The sequence below is a fragment of the Marmota monax genome, unplaced genomic scaffold (genome assembly GCF_021218885.2).
Source record: "Marmota monax isolate L192 unplaced genomic scaffold, Marmota_monax_Labrador192_F-V1.1 WCK01_AAM20220418_F8-fsc00033, whole genome shotgun sequence".
Classification (NCBI taxonomy): domain Eukaryota; kingdom Metazoa; phylum Chordata; class Mammalia; order Rodentia; family Sciuridae; genus Marmota; species Marmota monax.
The window spans coordinates 12803792-12828143 of NW_026694282.1; the positions used below are offsets into that span (position 1 = coordinate 12803792).

The 24352-nt window shown below is 41.8% G+C and overlaps 1 protein-coding gene across 2 annotated transcripts in view; it reads right to left on the bottom strand.

Moving 5' to 3' along the window:
* Positions 1-1398: 1398 nt before the first annotated feature.
* Positions 1399-24352, bottom strand: part of Mob3b (MOB kinase activator 3B) — a 198688-nt gene continuing 175734 nt past the window's right edge. For both annotated transcript variants that reach the window (XM_046467348.2, XM_046467347.2), the window contains exon 4: positions 1399-6754. In XM_046467348.2, coding sequence (XP_046323304.1) covers positions 6725-6754 — 30 coding nt within the window. In that variant the 3' untranslated portion in view covers positions 1399-6724. The remainder of the gene's footprint in view (positions 6755-24352) is intronic.

Here is a 24352-nt window from a genome sequence, read left to right on the forward strand (position 1 = left end):
ATCATATTTTACCAAAATCTGTTTAGTGAAAGTAAACCTAGATAAAATATGTAAATAATACTCCCATTGCTTTTCAATGACATTTATTTATCATTTTGGTCAATGTAGTGAAGCTTATTTGAAAGTAGAGTTGAAGGTTTAACATTTATGATAATTAAAAGACTAGACAGATTTAATTACCACTTTAATTTCCACAAAGGAAGTGAGTTTCTATGGGAGTATTGATTTTTGTTGGGTGGGGGACTTAAGGCATCTGGTTTGAATTTATTTTCTTCTCTTTTTCATTTGTCATCATTAATATAATGTTGCTAGAAAAAAAATAAGAATATGGCAGATATTCAATGGGGGTGAGTTCAAAAATTAATAGGTGATCTTTGTAGACATGCTGTAACATGGGTTGCAACCTGAGATGTAAATGAGTGCAGACTCCTAGTGAAAGGACAAACAGTAACTGCCAGTCAGCCTCACAGCTGGGAGGCAAGTACAGGGTGGGATTGGGCTAAATTGAAGAGCATATATGCTGTCTCAGTGATTCAGCCACCTTTCAGCCAATTTCTGTCACATGAGAAAAAAAGCTTGGTATTGCCAAATCTGATTTTATAAGAGAAGCCCAAATTTCTGATTTTTTACATGTGAAATTTCCCAATTTTTAAATGGCAACAAACTTAAAAAGAAACACTTTTTTTTCCAGATATATATAAAAAAGATACAAGAAAACTCTGGAATCAGAACACAAGAAGCTAGTATGACAGCTTAATTGTTTTGATTAGAAATGGACTCTGCCTCCCCCTATGTTAGACAAACCCTTATATTATATCATTGAAAAAAAAAAAATATATATATATATATATATATATATATATATATTTACTACCAGTTTTTCAAATATGTTTCCTTATTCTCCTACAATAAGTTATTATATGAACAAATCTATAATCCCAGTGTACAGTTCAGGCATGGAGCAATCAAACTACCTAAAAATCAAGTAACATAGTGGCCAGCCAGAGATTAAAAATAGAGTTTGCATGCCCTGATCAATGAACTTTTTCTATGATCTGGTTTTATTATCTTTATATACTGGGTTATCATCAAATTAATATTAAATCCTGCTACAAGAAAAAAATATGTCTAACACTAATCTGTTGAGAAACTAAACTATATGCTTGACGCCTCTTGGAAAATTCTGTAATAGGATAAAGAAACTTCTGCTAAATACAAATATGTGCATGTATGTTTTCAAACAAATTTTGAATTATGTTTTGTAGAATTTTTACTTTTCCTCTTATTAAACTATTCCAGGACAGTTTTAAGATGAAGAAATTAAACACAATAGATATTAATTAAATATTATTAAATAAAATAAATAAATAAGTCAAGCATTAAAAAAGGCAGACCAGATGATGGTTACATGTCTTTTATTTATGACATTTGAATTTCTAAGCCCACATAGAACTGATTTTATAAATATCCTTTAGTTTTATCTTGCTTTTCTAATTGATTTAATTGTTAGTCTATTTTTCTTATAGTCAAACCCTTAATTTAATAACAAATGGAATTAAAAATATAGTCAACATTTTTTTCCAGAAGTATGTAGAAAAGATACAAGAAAACTCTGGAATCAGAACACAAGAAGCTAGTATGACAGCTTAATGGTTTGATTAGAACTGGACTCTTCCCTCTATGTTATACACATTCTTACATAATGTCACTGAAAATTCTTACCCAGAATTAATACCTGCCCAGAGGGAAATAGTCTATTATAAAAGTGTTTTGCTGATATATTTTTTTAAAGCAGGAAAGCAATCATTATTTCAAAACACACTTTGTTTGGCTAATTCTAAGAATCACCCAAAGACCAAAGTGGTCACAGCAAGAGAAATGTTGTTATCCAGATGACATCTCCCTCTCTTATTAATTGTGCCTTTTTACCATTTCTTGAAGACATAGCCATACTTTTCCTACAGCTTTTTTTTCCCCCTTACAGCGTGATACTAATGGGGTTTGGAAGGGACACCAGATTAGAGACCATAGGAAGTGATGTGCTTCTATCACTGATAGATTGGCAAAAACCACCACAAAGAGATGAGTGGAACTCTAGTTCCTTCATGTTTTTCCTGTTAAAGAGGTGATTGAAAACAACAACCCAACCCAAGCAGTGTAATCTAATAGAGATGTTAAAAATAGGAAGAAAGAAAATTCAGGGAGGTTAGCCAAAATGGTTGGTTATAACATAGGGAAGAGTTTTGTATGGATACTTAATTTCTTTTAAAATTCTATAAGTGTATAAAAAGAAAGTCAGGACTTAACAAAGACACAACAGGGTTTCTGGAAGGCATGAACTAATTTCTTATCAGGTTTATGGTTGGTGACATTCATAATGCAAACTTGGGGAAGAGCTTTGGGAAGCTTTCTAGTTGAACAATAGAAATGGATACCAACAGGTCAGCCAAGAAGGTGCTGTCATTGGGAGAACTCTAAAGGAAACAAGATTGAAGGACCATTGGGAACAGTCTTGAAAAACTTCACAGATGTGCAAATGAAGTTCTCTTTATTATGTAATTACTTATGCTGCACTGTCCCTGGATTTATTAAAGGTGGGACACAGAAAAGATGTGCTGAAATTCAAACAGTACTTTGCTGGAATCAAAGTGGAAGGATTTCATATATTGTGGAGTTTCAGTAGGTTCTACCAGAGGATGATACAGAATTTCCATGCCTGGAGATCTGTGAGAGGAGAACAGATTTTCAATGGGAATGTCACTGACATGGCCTGGGAGGTAGAAGGAATGGATTAAGAAATCTCTCAAAGCTCCTCCCATTCATCCTGAATCTGAGACTCTGGGTCCTAAGAAATGAGAAAATACTCAGGGAAGAAAAAAATTGACAACCTAAGGAGCAGGAATGACTCTAGATGAGTGTTTCTTATTCTACTTTTTTCCCCCATTATTTTTCTACTGAGGAACTTTTTTGGCATTTTACTCCTACTCATGTCCTCCCACCCCTTATTCCATCCTTCATAAGATTTTAATACCACATAAATACTTTGTATTTGATTATGTGCTATGGTCCTTTGGAGGGCTACAACATATTATAAGATCTAAGATTCTCCCTCCGAGAAACATTCGGAAATTCCTCTCAACAAGAAGGTTCTCTGAATAAACTATGGGTCTGAGTGGGAAGTCATTAAGGATAGGGGGATGCAGTGTTACATGTATTTCAACTCTGGCTACATGACCATACAAATTCTCATCGGCCAGCATGCCCACATATTGCCCACACAGGCAACTGTCCTGTTTCTCTTCCTTCTGTTAAATGGAAAGGTATGAATCCTTTGCCACTGGTATATCATTTATCTGCAGTGGGTAGTCTCTTTGGGGATCATGAACTCTGGTTATTAAGAAATGGATGTTTACATGTATAGCTTCACCTTCTATAAAAACTAGGCTTAGTGAATTTCAGAGCTTAATAATCAATCATAGACGTTGATAATGGTTGGACCAGCCAGATAGCACCTGCAGCCACTGATCCTTCTTAATATTATGAAGAGATGTTAGACATGTGCTTCCTGATGTGATGCAACAGGAAGAAACAACCTGACTTACATAGTATTCTTGCAAAAAAAAAAAAAGGAGCATAATGAGGAAACAATCAGGAAACCAACCAAACAAAATCCTCCAGATGGTGGGACATTCCACGAGTAAAGTGGCTCAAATTCTTTAATAATGTCAGCTGGGTACAGTGGTGCATGCCTGTAATCTCAGCAAGTTGCAAGGCTGGCATGGGAGAATCACAATTTCAAGGTCAGCCTCAGCAATTTAACAAGACCCCGTTTCAACATAAAAAGATTTTAAATATGAACTGAGGATGTTGTTCAGTGGTAAAGTGTCCCTGGGTTCAATACCCAGTAGGAATAATAATGTAGGATAATAATGATCATAATGATGATGATGTCAGAGTCATGAACTGATGGACACACTGCACCATGTACACATAACACAACACAGTGCCCCACAAACACACCTCACCACACATATTCACAAAAAGGAAACTCTAGTCCATTATCGGATACTAAAGAGAAAGGCAATAAAAGGCAAAGTGTTATTCTTGATTGAATCCTAGATTTAAAAAAAAATAAACTATAAAGAATATTTTGAGACAGTTGAAGAATTTCAAACAGGGATTGTGTTGATGTTCAGTTTCTTGGAGGTGATAATGACATTGAAGATGACCAGGGCAAGAGTCATATTAAGAGGAGCTTGATGAAGAATCTTAAAGTTTTATGATGGCTATATCTTATTTTCAAACGATTGAACACTCAGAACATGTATTTATGGTAAGAAAGAAAATGGGGCAAAATGTTAATTGATGCACTTAAGGGCATAAGGATACTCATTATAATCTTTTAACTTTGAAATTTTCACTCCCCCTGCTCCCACCCAAGTGGGAAAACAAGGAGGAGAGGGGACCAGGTTGGGAGAAAGAAGCAGGGTTGCCAGTCTCTGACCCAGAGGAATGTAGAAATCTGGAGGCTTCCAGAAGCTCAGATTCTCCATTTGCAGTAAGAGATTTGTGGAAGACAAAATCAGGCCAAAGAGTTAAAAATTTTTTTTTTCTATGAAGACTTTCCTTAGAATTTGCCAAACAAAGTTTTGTGAGAATAGGAACATCCTGTAATTAAAAACTACAAGAGCAGTTTTCTAGAATTTACTCTAGAAGAGTTGATTAGTGCAATTAGCCGCATAGCCATGAGGAGAATGTTTCAAGAAGTTCAAAAAAATGTTTGGATGTTTAGATTTATTTCATACAGTTAGTAGACAACAACTTTATTAATGACACATGTCTTCAGATTCTAGCCTTCCATTTGATTAAGCATCATTGAAATGCAGGAACATGTTCAACTTTCTAAATGCAAACATCCTGTGGTTCTCCATGGTACAAAAATCTCAAGGGCATGGGCTCCATTTCTTTGTCCCACCATCCTGCATTTCCCATGTGGTATTGCATATTACACATTTCAGGAATTAGGGGCTCTTGTTTCCTCTGTATCCTTAAGACAGTTTCCCCCCATCCCAGTCAAAAATTAGGATGAGAAAAATTTTTGCCTCTCAAAGTTACTTAAGAGAAAAAAGAAAGTTTATTGTTGACCAGCGTGAACAACATGGAGAGAGGTAGCAGCGTCTGGGTTCCATGAGACAATGTTTATAAGATAGGAAGCAAGGATCTGTCCACGTGGTTGGGTCAGTGTCGAAGGCCACTGTGCACACAGTCAGCCCTTTCTTGGTTTGGACAGAGATTTCATGCCCTCTAGGCTTTCGCGGCAGCCACAAATGATGTTAACACATTATGTATAATAAAAGAAATCCAGAGTCGCTCATTTCTCTTTTAATTGTTATTATATTAAGTGTGCTAATACATTCTTATCTACTTCCCTCCACCAACAGATATTTCATTAAACTCAAATTATCACTGGAAGTATTATTACCCCCTCGTCACAGGCTGGGCTGACAGGACCACGGTTTTTGTGAATGAATCAGAGAAGTCGACATTTCATCAATTACAACTATGTTAGGTTTCAAAAGGCAGGGCACAGTGCAGACTGTGTTATTCTGTCTACTGAAAGAGAAAAATTGGGGGAAAAAAATGGAATAACAAAGTTAGTTCCAGCTCTACTGCCACCTTGGTAACTGGGCACAATCAATGGGACTTTCCAGGAGTTAATTTTGTGCCATAACATGGCAGAGGAGAAAGAAGACTGGTTGGGTTTCAAGCTCAGAGAGCCAGTGAGTAAGGTGACAAATCAACAGAGTGGGTGTATCACTGACATACACCAAATAACCAATTGTCCAGCCAGGACTCCCTGCTCTTTACAGAACAAACACCGCACTAATGTGGCTCAGGGATCTTACTGACCATTCTTGGTCATTTGTAACTTTCTTTTATTTCTCTTTTCTGGGAAACAGGAAAGAATATCAATAGGAGAGTCAGGGAATGATGCTTACTAAAAAAATGTACATTCTGATCAGGGCAAACTGGTAACTTGTTAGCTTTCTGCGAGTGGCCAGTCTCTTCCCTGGAGTTAGATTGTGAAGACCCTGTTTGGAACAGAGACAAGCCAGGCCCTGGAGTGGTCCCTGATAGAACTGCTTCTTAGGGAAATGGCATGGATGCTGCCAGATGGGCTTCTGATCTCACAGCTCCACAGCCCTGCAGAATGTGAAGCCACAGGATCAGAGTGGGAGCTTTCAGAGACCCAAAAGGAAGGCTTGCTGTGTATCCAAAGTTCCCAAATTCACTTGGTACTTAGAAAACAAATGACCTAAAAGTCAACCGGCTGACAAGACAGGTAAGTGGAAAGGTACTAATAAACATCTCAGTCTTAAAACCTGAATTCCAGTAAAGCTTAGGCGGCAGGTCACAGGCAGAACCATGACATGCACGGAAATGCAGAGGCCCCTCCTGGACGATTCCTGAGCCGGAAGGGTCAAGGGCTGGTCCTTCTTCCATGTTGTGGTCTTCTGGTCCACAGGTCTGGTCTAGCAGCACTCAGAGGGTTAAGAGCACATGAAGTGAGTGGGGAACGTGTCTCTCGGGGGTCACTGATCGACTCCACCTCTTCTGCTCCAGGAAGTAGGTGCACCATTTCATCCAGGGAGGTCCGCTTTCTGTCCACCTGGGGCTCCAGGAGGAAACGGCTTTCCTTTCTTCCGAAGGACGAGATGGAGCATTAGTGACACATCCTGCTCGTCATCTCTTTCTGGAAAGCAAGGAAAGAAGGATGGTTAGAAGAAACTATAGGCACAGCAATGATGGGATGAGGATTCTGAAGGCACTCTCAGGACCTGCAGGTTGCAAGCATGGACCATGAATAAGGTTCAGCATGCGGATGTGTTCCATTCAGTCCACAGGCTTATTTATTTATATATTCTATAATTAAGGTACTGTTTAAAGAGTTTTATTGTCTTGCCAAAAATCCAAGTTGCTTGCTTTTTCTAAAACTTTGAAAGATCTAGAGCCACAGAGCAGCTGGAGTTGAAGAATGGCTGTCCTCTTCAGACAGAGAAAATGCTCTCCAGATTGTCCCAGTCCCCCCCCCCCACACACACACTCTCAGTTGTGTCCCCAAGGGAAGCATCACTTGCCAACCAGTATGCTAAGTGGATTTGGACGGCTATTTTTAGAGGAACAACTTCTCTTTAGCTAAGTTTCAGTCAAAGATGGGAAAATGAAGAATAATTTCAATATGTAAAAGTCAATAAAAAGCAGAAGAGAGGACATTCTTCATGGAAATGAAGACTGTACCAAAGTGTCTGACGTGCAGTCACCTGACATTCACCCATACACATCATGTGCCTGGCCTTTGCGGGCATTCACGGATCCCAAATGTGCCATCCTTTTTCTTCCTCTGGGACTCTGCATGGGCTGAAACCCTTGCCTATGACTAGTTCCTGCCACATCCCACCTACCCCTCTTTACTTGGTTAATTGACATTCATTTTCCCAACTCAGAAAAGATGACTTCCACCTGCCTGAAAGAACTTCTGGCACTCGATACCAACCACAGTGGAGACATCCATTCCCTCCACCTGTGCACACCTGGTCCTTGCATAGGGTATACTGGTTGGAACTTTGTGAGTGTGTGTGGGTGCTGGGCATGTCTGTGGGCCCTACTGGACTGCACATTACTAAGGGTCCAGAAGAGGAAACACTTCTCATATCACAACACATGCTTCCACCTTTGTATCCCCGACCCCTAGCACAAGCCTGGGCACTGGCTAGGGACTCCTCTTTCATCTCCAAGGATAGTGTGGGTAGCAAGCTGAAAATGAGCTCTGTGCCATTCAACATTTCAGGAGGACAAGGACAATGTTATTTTAATTAGATGAGTGAGTTGTTTCCAAGTTGCATCTCCTGCAGAACTGACTGTAGCCGCTATGTCTCTTACATGCTGATCCAATCACCTTGGCCTACAAAGCAGTCAAACATCTGAATCAAAGGAGCTTGACATGGAAGGGCCGAGGTGCTCAGAGAGAGTTATGTTCTAAAACCATACAAATGTGTTGGTTAAAGAAATAATATACAGGGGCTGGGGATGTGGCTCAGCGGTAGCGCGCTCGCCTCGCATGCGTGCGGCCCGGGTTCGATCCTCAGCACCACATACAAAAAACAAAGATGATGTGTCCGCCGAGAACTAAAAAATAAATATTAAAAGAATTCTCTCTCTCTCTCTCTCTCTCTCTCTCTCTCTCTCTCTCCCCCCCCCACTCTATCTCAAAAAAAAAAAAAAAAAAAAAAAAAAAGAAATAATATACAGTGCAGAATCTAGGCACTTTTGCATCCCTGTAATATTATTAAATATGGAAAATGATATACAAATGCATATATTGAAAAATTAAAGAACCATTTACTTATACATATTACTCATACTGCGTAGATGCCTGGGAGACAAGACTGCTGTATTCATGGAGCTGCAATCCATTGAGGAGAAAGAGGTGTGGATCACAAGCCAAAGCTCCATGACATCAATGCAAGAATTTATCAGAGGAGAGGCTATGAAGCACAGAGCTACCAAGCTCACCTGGATTTCAGTCCTATTTCTGTCACACACTGCCCACCTGTGTGATCTCCCCAAACCTCCAGATCTTAATGCCCGGTTTTAGGTACACTTTCTCTAACCCCAGAGACGGGGCATATTCCCCTCTTCCACCCTTTCATAGCACCCGTCTTCACAATTGGACTCATCTATTGTTATTTTCCTTCCTCTTCCTGGATTCATCCTTTGTAAGATCCCGTGGATCTGAGAGAGAAGGGTTGTGTCTGTTGTTTGCTGTTGCATTCCCAGAGCTTGGCAATATTTTGTTTGATCAAGGAGTGAACAGCTCTTCTATGTCCTCATCTGTAATGCAGAGAGTAATACTGACTTGTAAAAGTCACAGCAAGGTCAAATGTATTAACATATGCTCAAAAAACCTTAATTCTTTTTCTGATCTCTTCCTACAGAAAGATGTGGTTCAGAAGCATGAACATAGAGGCAGTCTTTCTTGCTGTGGGGAGGAGGCCTTGGAGGACTTCTCTGATTACCCACTAGAGAGATGCAAACTTTAGAAGGGAGGAAACTGACCAATGGGGGTGGAGAGATGATACCTGACGAGGTATCTGGTGTTGCTATGGTTGAAGCAGAGGGAGCCGTGACCATAGCAGGATGTGGATAGGTGAGTGCATAACTGTGCAAAAGAAGGACCCATGCTTCTGGTGTGAGGAATAGATAAACACCATGGCAACTCTGCAACAAACTTGCTGTTCCTTTTTAAGAGGCTCTTGTGTTTTTTGTTATTATTATTATTATTATTATTATTATTATTATTGGAGAAACAGGGCCTCATTAAGTTTCTAGGCTGGCCTCAAACTTGTGATCCCTCCTGCCTCAGCCTCCCAAGTCTCTGGGATTATAGGCATGTGCCACCCTACTTGGCAATTGAATTGAAATGTCAAATGGGTTAACTTTTGATGAAAGAGATGGGAAAAATGAGGTGAGAATGTAACAAGGGTATGTGTGTACATTTGAGAGAAAAATAAAGGAAGATAGTATGGGATGGACACAATTTTAGCTTTATATCAAATACCGTAATTATTTGCAATGGGTTAGCACTTTCAGAAAGAAAGAAACTAGTGTTTGTTAAACACCCATAAAGTGCCAGGTGCTTTGGAGTGGTTATGTCTTTGCATCTGTATAACCTTAAGAATGAATTATGATCTTCATTTGGCAGAAGAGTCCTGGTCTCTGGGCAGGATGATTTGCTGAAGATAAATAGAAAAACTGCAGAGATGAAACAGGAGCAGTCGAGTCCATTAAACAGACACATCTGTGTATCAGTCCCAGTGTCTGCTGTTCCGCAGGTGTTATGTCACGTAACCCTGACCCTGACACATGAAAGATGTGCCATCTCTATGGAATTATGAGGAGGCAAGTTCAGGGAAGGAGAGTAAATTATCAAAGTCATGCAGAATATGGCAGGTGTGGGATTTAAATTTAGGCCTATCTGGCTGCAAAGGTCAGCTATTTCCTCTCTACTATGCAATTTTAGTTTAAAGTTTTTCAGACCATTCTTAGAAATATGCATTCAAGAGCTGTTGATGTATAAATTAATGACAGGTAGCTATAAATCATTTTCTGAATTTTCAAGATGCCAGAAATATTTTTTTCTCCACCTGGACTTATGCCAATTTTACTTATAAATTATAATGAAGAAATACTAAAACAATTGTGCCACTGAAAAACTGTGGACACTAAAAATATGAAAGTGGTTAAAAAAAAGAAAAAGGTGGGTGAGGGTGAACAGTTCAGAGAGGATGTAGACTTATCCAAGGTCACTGAGTTAGTTTGTGAAAACTTAGGACTGGGGCTTTCTTCACAGTGCACTGCCGCAACATGAAGAAAAAAAAAACAAAAACAAAAACAAAACCCTGTTTCCTGGGATGGCCGTTAAACTTTACAGAGAAAGAATGCAGATCAGAAACTTGACATTTCAACTGGACCCCCTTCAAAAATCTACAAGTCCCCAAGTTGTATTCTAGGACTTGTCCACTGGATGGCGCCAATCCGCTGTTTAAAGAAATCTAGTCTGCGGTGTGGGGTGCGGGGGCGGGGGAATCCAGTGGCGGTCCCCATCAGAGCCCTCCCGCAGGCATCCAGCAGGGCCAAACACATTCCTTCCTCCAGGGGACAGTGGTTCAAACAACTTCCAAGTAGAGTGCTAAGACGATTTTGCCATTGTTGGAGTCAAGGAACGCCAGAAGTATTAAGACAGACCACTGAAAGAATTCCAAAAGGTGCTTTGGGTTTCCGCAGAGGTGATGAGAATTTTCGGAGAAATGTTCATAGAGCCTTACTCGACTAGTATATCAAGATTTTTTTTTCTTTTAAACACCAAATTTTTTTTTTTTTTAAATGTGTCCTTACGGAAGGAATAAAGCAGAGGTTTGGTTGAGCCACTCAGTATGGTTTGGTACCTGGTTCTCCACTGCCAACAGCTTGACAAAGGCTGTGGGTAGCCAGGTCCCCCCACCCCTCTGCTGACCTGCTAATCCCCACCATTCACCACCCCAGCCAGGCCCACGGGGCTTCTAGCAGTTTCTGGGAGGCAGTTTCTTCTCCCTGGTAAATCCTTTCTGCTTTTCTATGCCTGGCAAATGTTCACATCCTTCAAGTTTCAACTTCAGCTCCCAGAAAGCAACTAATGCCCCTTGTGGGTTGCCCCAAGGCCTTGCTCACATGCCTTACATCACTTTCTATTAGAGTGGGAATTCATTTCATTTTTGCCTCAGTCCTACAAAAATCTTAAAACTTTGTTTTATATTAATGTATGATGAGGGATATTTCTTTCCAAGTCACCTTCAGCATAGATGGCTTGAGGGATCCAGCTATTTTAGGGACAAAATAGAAATTATGGGTCTGACATGAGTTTTTTTTTTCTGTCTAAATGTAATTATGCATGTTTTCTATTTCTGATGTTTTGAGTTTTGCATAGCCTCTGAATTTTTATTATTAATACTCATACTTTTTTCTAAAAAAACAAGTTATAGTAATTTAGAGAGAAATGAACAGGGAAGTAGGTGCAGACTCCAGATTGAATCATATTTGGTTTTAGAATGAAGTTACAGTGACCTTTGCCCCTAGCTTTTGTGGGGAACTTCTTCAATGTATATAACCTCTTTTTAAATTGAAACTGTTCTCCATTTGTTAGCCATTTCAAGAAGTCTTGGTATCCACAGACCAAACTTCCGGGAACTGTATGAGTCAGATATTACTCTTATCTCTCAGCTTACCTATTTTTATAACTAAAGCAGAATAAATGGTCAAAAGAAATGCAATCACTTGAATGAACAATTTCTGACCCAGTCAAGACTACAAAGAAGCCAACTCTAACTCCTATTTTATAGCACTATGCCACTGCACATTTTAGCAATCTATTTTTTACGTAAAATGCATACAGAAAAAATATTTACTAGGTGTTGGCCATCATGCCAGCATAACAATTTCCATAGGTTGACTTTAAGCATTATAAATAGGTTCTGAAAAACTGACATCACCATAGTAGACTCATAGACCACTGCTCAGGCAGGGAGGAAACAGGGACATCATCCAGTCCAATGCCTTCACTTCAGAGATACGGAAACTCAGATTGTCAGAGAGCAAGTGTCCTCCCCACTCTGTGGATCTGGAAGAGGAAACCTGTGTCAAGGAGTCCTCAGATTGGGTTTGGTATGCTTCAGTTAAAACCCAGTGTCACAGGATGGCACTCCTTAGCCTAAACTGCTGTCAGGGTTCTCCACGACTTTCCTGTTAAGTCCCAACTGCAGCATCCACTGCATTTCCTGAGCGGGGCTCCTCACATCCAGCCTCACCCGTGCACTCCACATCACTCCTCCTCTCTTGACACACCCATAGCCATTCCCCTATGGATGCTTTCACTTGTGTATTTCTTCCCAGAACATCCTTCTCCCAACTCCATCACCCTTCAGTTCTCTCAGTCTGTTGTCACCTCCTCAGGGACATCTCTTACCCTACGTCACTCCCCTACCATCTGCAATAGGTCTCAGATGCTCCTTGTCCAGTTTCCCTTCATGCTTGTAGCACCTTCCAAATCATTCTGTGACCATTTATCACTTTTGTTCTAGCATGAGGCTACTCTCAAAGAGATGGATCAGATCTCATTTTCGCTTGAACCTTGGTGCAAAGCACACATCAGGTGCTTTGAAAATATTTATTAGACTAAAATTCAATGAAAAGCAATAATCAGATAGGCCAAGTAACATGAGAAGCGGTGGTGGGGGCGGGGGGAACATGCAGTGAGTACCTCCCATGGTAGAGGGATTTACACTTAATTCTGTGCACTTCTTTCTCACCCCACTGACAAACTAATTTACAGATGAGGAGTCACAGGCTCAGAGAATTGGAATATTGAGTCACTTTCCCAAGTTCACCTAGCTTGTAAGTACAAGAATAAGGACCTGAACCCAGACTTTGTTGACTCCAAAACAAGCAAACAAATAAAAACCATGCTGTTCCCACTACTTGGTGGGTGGAGGAATAGTATCTTAAAATATATATATATATATATATATATATATATATGAATGAATAAAAGTGCTGCAACAGCATCTTGAGACCCATGTCTTCCTTTTGTTCACCCACTTTCTACTAATTCTAAGAAACAAGAAGGAGAAAATGAATATTCCAATAAAGAAGTAACCAAGGAAGAAAGTTCAGAGACAAAAAGGGTCAGCAGGGGATGAGAGAAGCTTCGCAACCTGACCTTTATGTACTATGTACTTGAGCTCCTCCCCTCATTAGCCCCCTCCCCTCACTAAAAATCTCATGACTTAAAATAGGTAGTGAAAAGTATACAACATAATGCTAGATTTGGATCTAACAGAGAAGCAAGTTGCCTGTCCGCTAACATGGTGCACTGGGTACAGGACGCATATTCTATCCGTATCTGTATCTGTATCTGTATCTCTATCTCAAAGTAAAAGGAGACAGAAAACAGGAGAGCTTCACTGCCCGGAGCACCTTCCCAATCAACACATTTTAAAGGTTATGCAAGATGATGGCTGCTGAAAAACAGTGAAATTGAGTCCACCAGTAAAAGCTGTGGAGGCAGCAAGCACAGCCTCTGGGGACCCCTTCCCAGCCCTCATGCTAGAGTCTGGCCCCCTCTCTTCTCCCCTCCTCACTTCTGTTCTCCTCTCCTCTCCTCAGGAAAGAGATGGATCTAGAATGGGCTTGCACAGAAGCTCAGGGCGGACATTTCTGCTGGGCTCCGTGTGGGGTATTGGTGATACCAGAACCCTATAACTGGGAAGGTCAGGCACTCTGTCTGTAGAGGCCAGATCAGAAAGATGGTGTTAGGTGGTGCCTTTCACCTCACATTCAAACCCTCCATATCATATCCATATTATATCCATTTGTTTCTTGAACTAAGCTATTTTTTCCCCCTCTCCCAGAAGTGTGTGGAATAAAAATTTTGGCCATCTCAAAAATCCCATTTCTCCCACAGGGGTTCCACTTTCCTCCATTCTGAAGAGTTGTGCTGGTGAGATCTATGCCAAGGTTTCACCCATCCTCCCTGCCCACCCTCTCTCCTGCCAACACCCATCTCTCCCTCAGGCCAGATTTCTACACTCAAATCCACATAGGTATTTTGCTCTTTTCTTCATCTCCAGATCTAATCCCTTATGCAAAAGCAAGTCCTTTGGACCGGGCAGTGTTCTTGAAGGAGTAATGAGGAAGAGAACTAAGAAATGTGGATTGGCATCAGCAAGGAATGCTGTGGGACTCGGCTGGTCTGAGATAATTCCTGTCAGCAGACAGCAGCAAGGATCAGTGAGGTTCCTTCTGCCATCATGGCCCCAGGAGAAGCGTGGTGATGCTGATGTCAAGGGTATTCCAGCAACGGGCCAGCATGATCTGAGGGACTGTAAAATCAGAAGAAGTAGCTATAAAAATAAAAATCAACTGATCTCTCTTCCTCTAGCTGAAGGACTCAGAAGTTCGCATGACAACGCACTGCCATGTAATGATACCAGTGTGTGGCCCAGGTGGAGAAGACGACTCTCTAAACCCTGCTGGTATCTTCAACAGTGCTGCCTAGAAAGATGAGGCTGAAGATACAAAGAGGTTTAAACTGATCTCCATCTCTTCCCAGATAAAGTACCAGCAACTTCATGTGGACCTTCATAGTTTTAGGACCTGCCTCCCTCCTTTGGGCAGCCCAGCACCCAACCAGCTTCTGTATGTTTCTGTACTGCTCTGCATGGAGTGACCAGAACACTCCAGCTCACACTTTTATGTCTATGAAGCCATCTAGCAATTTCAAGGAAGGGCACAGGACTCCAGTGTGAAGAAAGAGAAAGAAAAGCTCAGTAGCTGGTTGCTAAGGACATAGCCTGGCAGCTAGCCCTCCCTCAGACAGGGGCACAGTGCATTGCAAGGGAGATCCAGGACAATTATCAGACTGTTTGCTGTAGGGAAATCCCTAGAAAAACAAAGAAGGAAAAAAGTCAAGAAAAACAAACAAGCAAAATATAAAACATCCCAAACAACTCTTTGGCCAGTTCCCTGTGGGGAAGCTGGAACTGTTGACGGGTAGAGATGGTCTTTGAGCAGCTCTCTCGTGGCCTTGGGGCTCAGGGAAGCTTTGTCACAGGGCCACAGCTGTCCAAATTAGGATGACTTCCACTCTCAGTGGTGAGGGTTTCCCCCTCTCATTTTCTAGAATCCAAATAGCTTCATGAATCAGAGGTGGTAATGCTGGCCTTCTCCTAAATACCTTGACAATTCCAGGGACAGGGATCTTCCCACCCCAACTCTTGTGAATGTGCAGGGAACCCCTCTGGTGGGGCCTCCTGGGCAGGACCTTCTAAGGAGTCTTCAGTTCCATCTGGGCAGTGTGAGGATGCAGCCTGGCTACACAGAATGCTCTCTTGGACCATTCCTAGCTGCTTCGCAGGATCCCGTGGGGGGGGAATGCTGCCCGTGGGGAGCTCTGTGTGCCGCCAGGGAGAATCTTCATGTCCCACACTCGCCCTAGACTCAGAGCTCTTCATTGTGGCCCTAGGGCCTCTGAGGCAAGGAGCATCTAGCTCCTCTGCAGCTGTCAAGAGGGCAGGGCCTCTCAGCTGGAAGCTTCTGTTCAGAGGAGGCCAAACTGACCATCGAGTAAAGAGCACATTCCTTGGGCAGGGGTCAGGAATGAGGCCTTAACATTATTTTCAAAACTATTTTTGTCATGTGGTTGTCATTTGACAGGAACTGAGAAAGAATTCCAGTAGGAGACTGACAGTAGTGACCCTAAATTGTTGGAACAAGGCTTTATGCATACATACATACATACATACATACATGCATACATACATACGTGTGTGCACACACACATTTAAAAATAGCTTGATACATGGCTGGATGGAAGAATGAATAACGTAGTAGCAGGCCACAGGAGAGTGAGCAAGATAGAGCCATGATAACAGAACCCCAACTGATAAACAAAAGTGTCTTCCTCTCCTCATAGAGAACTATCATTCCCTGTGTCTCTCCTGTGTGCCAGGCACTGTGTTTGGTGTCGCACATTCATTATTCTTCTAGTCAGTCCTTATAGCAGTCCTGGGTGGCAAGAGGTCTTGTCCTCAATCTAGAGAGGGGAATCTGAGGGTAAGCACCTTGGCCAAGGTCATATAAGTAGTCATTAGGGTCACCAGGATTGAAACTTGCCCATTTGTATCCCAAGGCAACCTGCTGAACACCTTCATTTGAATCTTCACATCTCTCAGCTGGGTGTCTGAGCCAGCAGCCCCGCCACACCCACACAGGCCACAGACATGGGGAGGTGCAAGCAGTAATGGGGACATGCTGCAGAGATCCACAGGCAGGGATACTGTCTTTCCTTGCTTGCTAGCGAGGAAAGTCTGAACTTGAAAAGGAAGGCAGGGTGGCCAGATTAAAAAAAAAAAAAAATTAAAGTTCTCCAAACTCTATAAATAAATGTGAGCTCCAGCTAGCACATAGGAAATGAGAATGTTCTTTCTGCTGTCTTTTAGGAATGTGGGTGGCAAATAAGCCAAATGAAATAAAAATAGAAACACTCCAGGCCAGACCTCCCTAAACTGGAAAGAACAATATTTATTTGATTAATTCTGTTCCTAAACAGAAGCCCACATTACTGACACGGAGGGTGTTTCCACAATGTATGTGTGTGTGTGTATGTGTGTGTGCACACATGCACGTGCCAACAAATATGCAGGTTCTCAAGTGCATGTATACATGTGAATGGATAAACACATACCCGCCACCCACGGAGAATATTTATCCATACTGGTGTAAGAATCAAACTCTTCTTTTTCCAAACCCTACAAACATTAGAAATAAGTCACTAGAGGTAAACATATCCAGCCTCTGGATTTGCACTGGTTCATAGAAAGGCAGAGCTGCATATTTCTTAAGTCCTCTCATTGAACCACGAGAGATGAGTGACAGACAGGTGGGGCTGACTCAGTGCCTGAGGAGAGCCAGAGTGTGAATCAAAACTGCTTCTCAAAATCCCCTCCCTGGAGCCCTGCAGGGACCTCATGCTTTTGAGAACCCTGACTGGCTCTGCAGATTGACCCACTGTGCCTTGCCATGCTGGTGCCCTGTTACCCCCTGATTAGGACAGTACAGTGGTGCAGCATGATTTCTGAATCAAGTGATGCGACCTGTGACCCAGCATGGTAGCCCTCTCTGACTTTCACTGCTGCTCTCTCCCACTAACACCCAGCTGGCCTCATTAGCCCCCTAGGAGGTCTGTGCAGCTGTAAGGGTCTAGCCCCTCACCCCCACAACTGCATTCATCAGCACAGCTGGATGGGTGGCTGGCAGAAGCTCCTTGTGTCCTTATTTGGGGATGAGCCACATCTTCTATGAGGGATGGAAGATTTAAACATGGCCCACTACCCACCTGTGCCTGACTCTTTGAAAGCTGGGTGTGGGAGGGCGGGTAAGGAATCCTGACCTTGACTTTCATCAGGGATAGGTGGAGGTGAGGCTACAGTACCAGGCTTTCACCAAATGTCAGACAAGCTGAATGGGCCTAGCTTTAATGATATTTAAGAAGCCCTGAAGAAACATGATTTGTCATTTTGGCGGTTTTCTGAATTTCAGGGCATGGGTCCCTGAAGGAAGAATTTACCTCCCCCTGGGAAAACAAAGAATCCCATAGAAGCTGCCAGCTCTGCTGAACTTCACTGTGGGGCAGAGCTGCCATCACTTCATAAGACCTCTATTGTGTGTCTGATGAAAACATATGGGGAATTTTCATCCTCAGTGAGCCTGGAATTTAGGAAGTTTTGTCATTTCTTAGAAGGCTCATTACTTTGATAGAAACAAAGTATTACTTTGATGAAGTGCATAGACCTGGAATAAACTGGAAATTTTGTTTTAATAAAATCAGATCCATAGATGCTTCTCGACTTGCAATGGGATTATGTCCCCATAAAGCCATCACAAGTTGGAAACAGTGTAAGTCGAAATGCATCTAATACTCTAATCTACCCACCGACCATCCCAGCTGAGCAGCACAGAGCCCTGCAGAGTGAGGGCTGTTCCCCCAAGCATTGACATGGCTGATGGGAGCTGAGGCCCACGGCTGCAATCTGGCATCTTGACAGAGCATCTTAGCACATTGCTAGCCTGGGAAAAGGTCAAAACTCAAAATCCAAAGTGTGGTTTCTACTGAATGTGTGTGTTACTTTTGCATTATCATAAAGAAAAATAAAAAGTTGGACCATCATAAATTGAGCCGTTATAAGCTGAGCTGTTGTAAGTTATTTGAATAGCACCAACTGAAATGTTCTCCAGCTCCCAGAGAGAAAAAATCGAGGCTCCTCAGAGCTTTAGCAGCTGATCACCACTTTGTGTCCTACTTCATCACTGACTCTCCTCTCTGTGAGGTGGCCAATGGTGTTCCCCCTGTGGAGAAGCTGGAACTTGGGTTGGTGACTTTGCCCAAGGTTACATGGTTAATACTTGGCAGAGCAAGAATCTGAACCAGGACTACCATTCAGATCTTGTCAACAGGCCTTGGAATCCTGTTTTCCCTAATTTATATCAGGGACCAGAAAAGTACAGCTCATGAGTCAAATCCAGGCTTTACCTGTTTTCATGTGACCTATAAACTAGGAATGGTGATTGCATTTTCAAACAGTTGAAAAAAAATCGAAAGACTATTTCTGACATGTGCGTATCATATGAAATTAAAATTTCAATGTCCATAAACAAATCTTACAGGAACACAGCCACACCCAGTGGCTTTGTATTGTTTGTGAATGCGCCCATATCTCAACAGCAGAGCTGAGGAGTGGTGACTGAGACCATATGGCTCATATGCCCAAACTTTCAGCATTGGGCCCTCTTCAGAAAATGTTTGCTGAGCCTGCCCTGCACCAGGCCAACACCACAACCAGAGGGGCTCTATAAAGTCCACATGGTTACAAGTGGATGCCCAATCTTTCTTTCCAAAATTGATCTGGCAATAAAAAGCCCATTATTTCTCCTATCTCAGGAGACCAGTCATGCCACACCAGTAAGTTCCTACACACCTGAGGCAAGAAAGGAGAGAGCTCAGCATGCCTGCAGTCCTTGACAGGTAGATGCCTAAGGCTTCAGAGGAGGCGGGAGGGGTAAGTCCTTTTATTTCCTTATTCTCAGACTCACGAATATGAACCACGAAAATTATATGAGCTGTACCTTTAAGAAATCTGCCTACCAGGCTAAAGTGATTTTTACCTAGTAGAGTTCCTTATTCATTTGTTCTTCTGATATCTTATTATGAGAATGGAATTTTAGACTTTTTAGCAATAGGGAACATTATGGGCTACTGTGATTATTCTGTGTTTTACTCTCAATAGAAAAGGGAAATTGCCTAATGTATTGGTAGGTAGCAGTTTGTAGCAGCACTACCTCAGTCCAAAAGAAATAAAAGATGTCCTTTTTCTTTGCATACTTTTGGTTCCCAGTTCTGGCCTCAATTGTATCTCCCAAGACCTGCTCATATGTGAGAAACAGCAACAATAAAAATAAAAATTACAGGCCTTAAGAAGGAAAGATCTAGAGCTGGATGGTAGTAATGGTTGCACAACAAGGTTAGTAAAATTAATACCACTGACCTGTGCATGTTACATAGTTGATAAATTTTATCTTATATATATTTTATCACAATTAAAAAACATTTTGAAAGCTTCATAGCTATCGATTTTGGAAAAAATTAAATCTTCAAAAAGGAAGATTTTTATATACAATTCCATTAGCAAAAAGTTTTTTAAAAAGTTCTCAGAGAAGGGGCTTTGGAAGATTTGAAGATTTACTGGGAAAAAATCAACACTATTGTGTGTTCGAGTATGTGTTTGTGACAGTATGTGCTTATGCATGTACATGTGTGTACCAGAAAATATCCATTTCTAACTAATTTAATTCCCTCTGTTCCTGCTGCCTGTCTTGGAATTAAAAATGTTTTTAAAAACTCTTTCATTTAGAATGATCTCTATCAGCACAAAATGCCAAGTACCCTTTCACCAGCAACAGAAACCAAAATAGAATAATTATGTCTGAGAACTGCTTAGAACTGTGCCATCATACACCAGTGACACCACAGGCAACCAGCACAATCCCTGAGCACCTCCTGAGAGTCCCCTGTAGTGCACAGAGGAAGGCTGTTAAAGAGTGAGTTCCAAAGAAAGAAAAAAACCACAATAGAAACCTTAAGCTGAAAATGGAGTTCAGCCATGGGCAGGAGTGCCAACCTTAATGAGAAGTCTTCATCTTTAATCACTGGGCTGTAAAGCTAAAGCTGAATGTGCATGTGGTTGAACATCATAACCATTTCCTGTCTATTTGCAAGTTTTCCAAAGATCGATAGGTTAAAACCTCTCAGCGTGTGCTACGAGCACCCTGGTGCTTTCCACCAGCTCCTCAGAGCTCGGGGGTGTGGGGTGGGCTCTGAAGACTCTTCTGTGTGGAACGCACACAATAGCAACAGCTGCTCACGGCCCGGGCCTGGCAGTGACGGGGTCAACACTCTCAATGCCAACTGGCAGTGACACTGGTCTTGTCAAGTGAAGCTGATGACAAAGGAACAGCCATGCTCTGTATCCCTTGGTGCCTTCAGCAAGACAGTCACTGCAGACCAGCAGTACCACTCCAGTACAAGGCAACATGCTATGAAGTTGACACTAACTCCATCAAATGACCTGTCTTGTCTGCTTCTTCCAAGCCCTATACAACCCAGTTGTCCCCTCTGTCCCCAACATACACACAAATACTTCACTTCATCTGCTTGCAAACTCTGGATTCTCAAGATCAAGAAAAATTCTTAAAACAGTACTGTAAGTGTAGACACTGTACATGTGTAACCAGGTTGTAATGGGCCAGAACCTCTCTTACTTCCCAGGGGCTCCATCTGAGGGCAAATGGATAACTCCTGAGCAAATCTGCACTCCAGGAAGGAACATTTTATGCCTGAGATTTAGAAATTAAATAATTGCTCTAATTAATTGCCACCACTTAAAATTCTTCACCTAAAATGTTCTAATTGCCTTTGGTTTGGAAACACTGGGTGTCTATGTCCACAATGAAACCATTAGCTGGAGATGCATGGTGGATGCTCCCTCAGGGTTTGACCTGTTAAGTCATATTCATTACCTATCTGGCTTCTGTAGGCTAAGGGTTTGGGTCTTTGGATTCACAGCCATTAAATGTGCTGAGGGCAGGGGTCATCATGTCTTTTGAGTGGCCTCAGCACTTGGCGCCAGCTCTTTACACACCATTATCTCATTTGAGTCCCTCAACAATGCACAACGCATTGGCTCAGCTGAAGTGACTTGACCATGGCCTCACAGCTAGACACTGCTGAGAGAGGGACAGAACCTCTGTTTTTGGACCTGGAGGCCCCTGGATATCATCTAGCTGTTTTAGTCATCAGAACCCATTGGGGTAAGTATGTCCCTGAGGGAAAATCCTCTTCAGATATATTTCATTAGCAGAGTAATGAATTTAAAGTGGTATTTATAGAATTGTGTATAGATTTAACTCATAGAATTGTGTGTAGATTATGTTCTGCCTGTTGGTGGCCCTTAAAATTCACATGTAGGAACCGAATACCCAATGTCATAGTATTAAGAAGTAACTTTTGGGAAGTGATTAAGTTATGAGGGCTTTGCTCTTACAAAAAAAAAAAAATGTTCCAGAAGTTCCCCTGGCCTTCTACCACGTGAGGATGCAGCTAGCATGAGCCATTTTAGAAGCGGATAGATAGCAAGATGTTATGGCTTTGATGTGAGGTGTCCCCCACAAGCTCATGTATGAGACAATACAAGAAGTTTGGAGGAGAAATAATTGAATTATGAGTGCCTCAAACTAATCCTTGAATTAATTCCCCTGATGGGATTATTGGGTGGTAACTGAAGGCAGGTGGGTTGTGACTGGAGGAAGTTTAGACATGGCAGGGTGTAGATTGGGGGTATATATTTGTGTCTGTCAAGTGTACTCTTTCTCTCTGCTTTCTGATCATCATGTGAGCTGCTTCCCTCCACCACACTCTTCTACCAAGATGTTCTGCCTCACCTGGAGCCCCAAAGAATGGAGCCTGCTGTCTGTGGATTGAGAGTTCTAAAACCATGAGCCCCCCAAATAAATGTTTCCTCCTCTACAGTTGTGCTGCTCAGGTCTTTTAGTCACAGCAGCTAAAAAGCTGACTAACACAAGCCTTTACCAGACACAGAATCTGCCAGGGCAGGGATCTCAGACTCCTAGGCCTCCAGAGCAGTGAACAATAAATTTCTTTTGTTTATAAATTTCCCAGCCTAAGATCTTTTGTTCTAGCAGCCTGAAAACACTAAGACTGGCCACTTTTGGGGTTTGAAGTAAAAATGAACTTGCTTAATTCCTGGTTCCATAAAGCTATGTGACATTGGACAAATGACTTCACCTCCTTATCTGATTTCCTTCCTTTCTTCTGAAATGGAGTATTTTAGAAATAAAAAGAGTATTTATCTCACAGAATTGTGTGTAGATTAATGGGTAATACATAAATATATTTCTTGTAGTACCTGGCTTATAGCTTTACTCAAAAATTCTCCATTATTATATCAAGGATTTAACATAGCTAATAGAAAACATTTAGTGAGCTGGGCACAGTGGCGCATGCCTGTAATTCCAGCGGTTTTGGAGGCTGAAGCAGGAGGATCGCGAGTTCAAACCCAACGTCAGCAAAACAGTGAGGCACTAAGCAACTCAGTGAGAACCTGTCTCTAAATAAAATACAAAATAGGGCTGGGGATGTGGCTCAGTGGTCGAGTGCTCCTGAGTTTAATCCCAGTACCAAAAAAAAAAAAAAAAAGAAAAAAGAAAAAAGAAAAGAAAACATTTAGTGAGGTCTGGAGTCTAAGGTGTGGTGATGATAGCTGCCCACAGGGGTTGAGAGAAACATCATTATGGTCTAGACAGGGTGCTGGGTGTAAGGTCGACTCGTGGGGAAGGACTGGGGTGGGAAAGAAATTCTGAGCTTAGAAATAAAAGGAGAGGGCTATATGCATCTAAAAAAATCAAAGTGAAGAGGTCACCCACCCTCTGGCTCAGGAATCTTGTTGACCTCCAATCTTTCCCAGAAATTTGAGAACAGCAAATTTGGTATTAGTTTCAAAATGTGATGCCTGGTTCACCAGCATCCGAATTACCTGGGTGCCTATTAAATATGCAGACCCATGAGCCACATACTGAGGCATCATATGTAGTGGTGCAGCCCATGCATCCAGGTGCCTCACAAGCTCCCCAGATGCTCGTGTACAGGAAAAAGTTTGAAAAGCCCCACACATAATCTTACTGGGGCATACCTAGGGTGTCCATGAGAACCATCTGGAGAGCTTCACTTTATCTTGGAGATTCTGATTTAGGGCTGGGATAGAGCCTGAGAATTGGTATACCTGAAATTGCCTCAGGTGATGTGAAGCAAGGAGAGAAACTGACTTGTAAACACCTGTTTGCATACCTGGAACAGCTATGGTGTATGGGGACTTAGGACAGGGGCCTGGGAGACAGATGCATTTCTCAGTCATGGCATCCACTGGGGCCAGAAAGAAGGCTGAGAGATGAGTGGTTTGACTGACTCCTCTAGGCACTCTCTGAAGAACCCCACACAGGTCTTTCCATCCAGCTGCTTTGGAGCCTGATGTTTAGGTCTGATGCTTTTAACTTTAAAATGTATAGTAAGAGACTGACAAAGAGCTAAACGAAAAGTTTCCTGCCAGTGGATTCCTCATGTCTTTCTCTGTGACATGGATCACTTTTTTGTTATTATAACCAACTAAAATGCAGATATTCTAATTGACCCTTAGAGATGAATTGCTACTTTTTTAGTTTTGTCTTACTAATTACCCAGGCAGCAAGGAAGTCAAAAGTTTTCAGCAAAGACTTGTCAAAACATTGATCTTCTGAATACTGAAGGTGTTTTAAAAATATGTTGGATGCATTTCCTAAGAATACTTTTAAAAATAAAATTTATTGAGGTATATTTTGTCTTCAGTAATATGCTTTTATTTAAATGCACATTTTGATGAGTTTTGACAGATGTCTGGTCCCATGTAACTAACACCATAATTAAGGTACAGTGTTTTTATCACTCCTGAAAATTCTCCCTTGCCCCTTTGCAGTCAAGTCCCTTGACCTGTCTGGGGCCCCTGCCAACCACTGATCTGCTTTCTGACACACTGGATTACACTGTTCTAGAATTTGACATAAACAGAATCAAACTGTATGGGCCTTTTGCATCTGG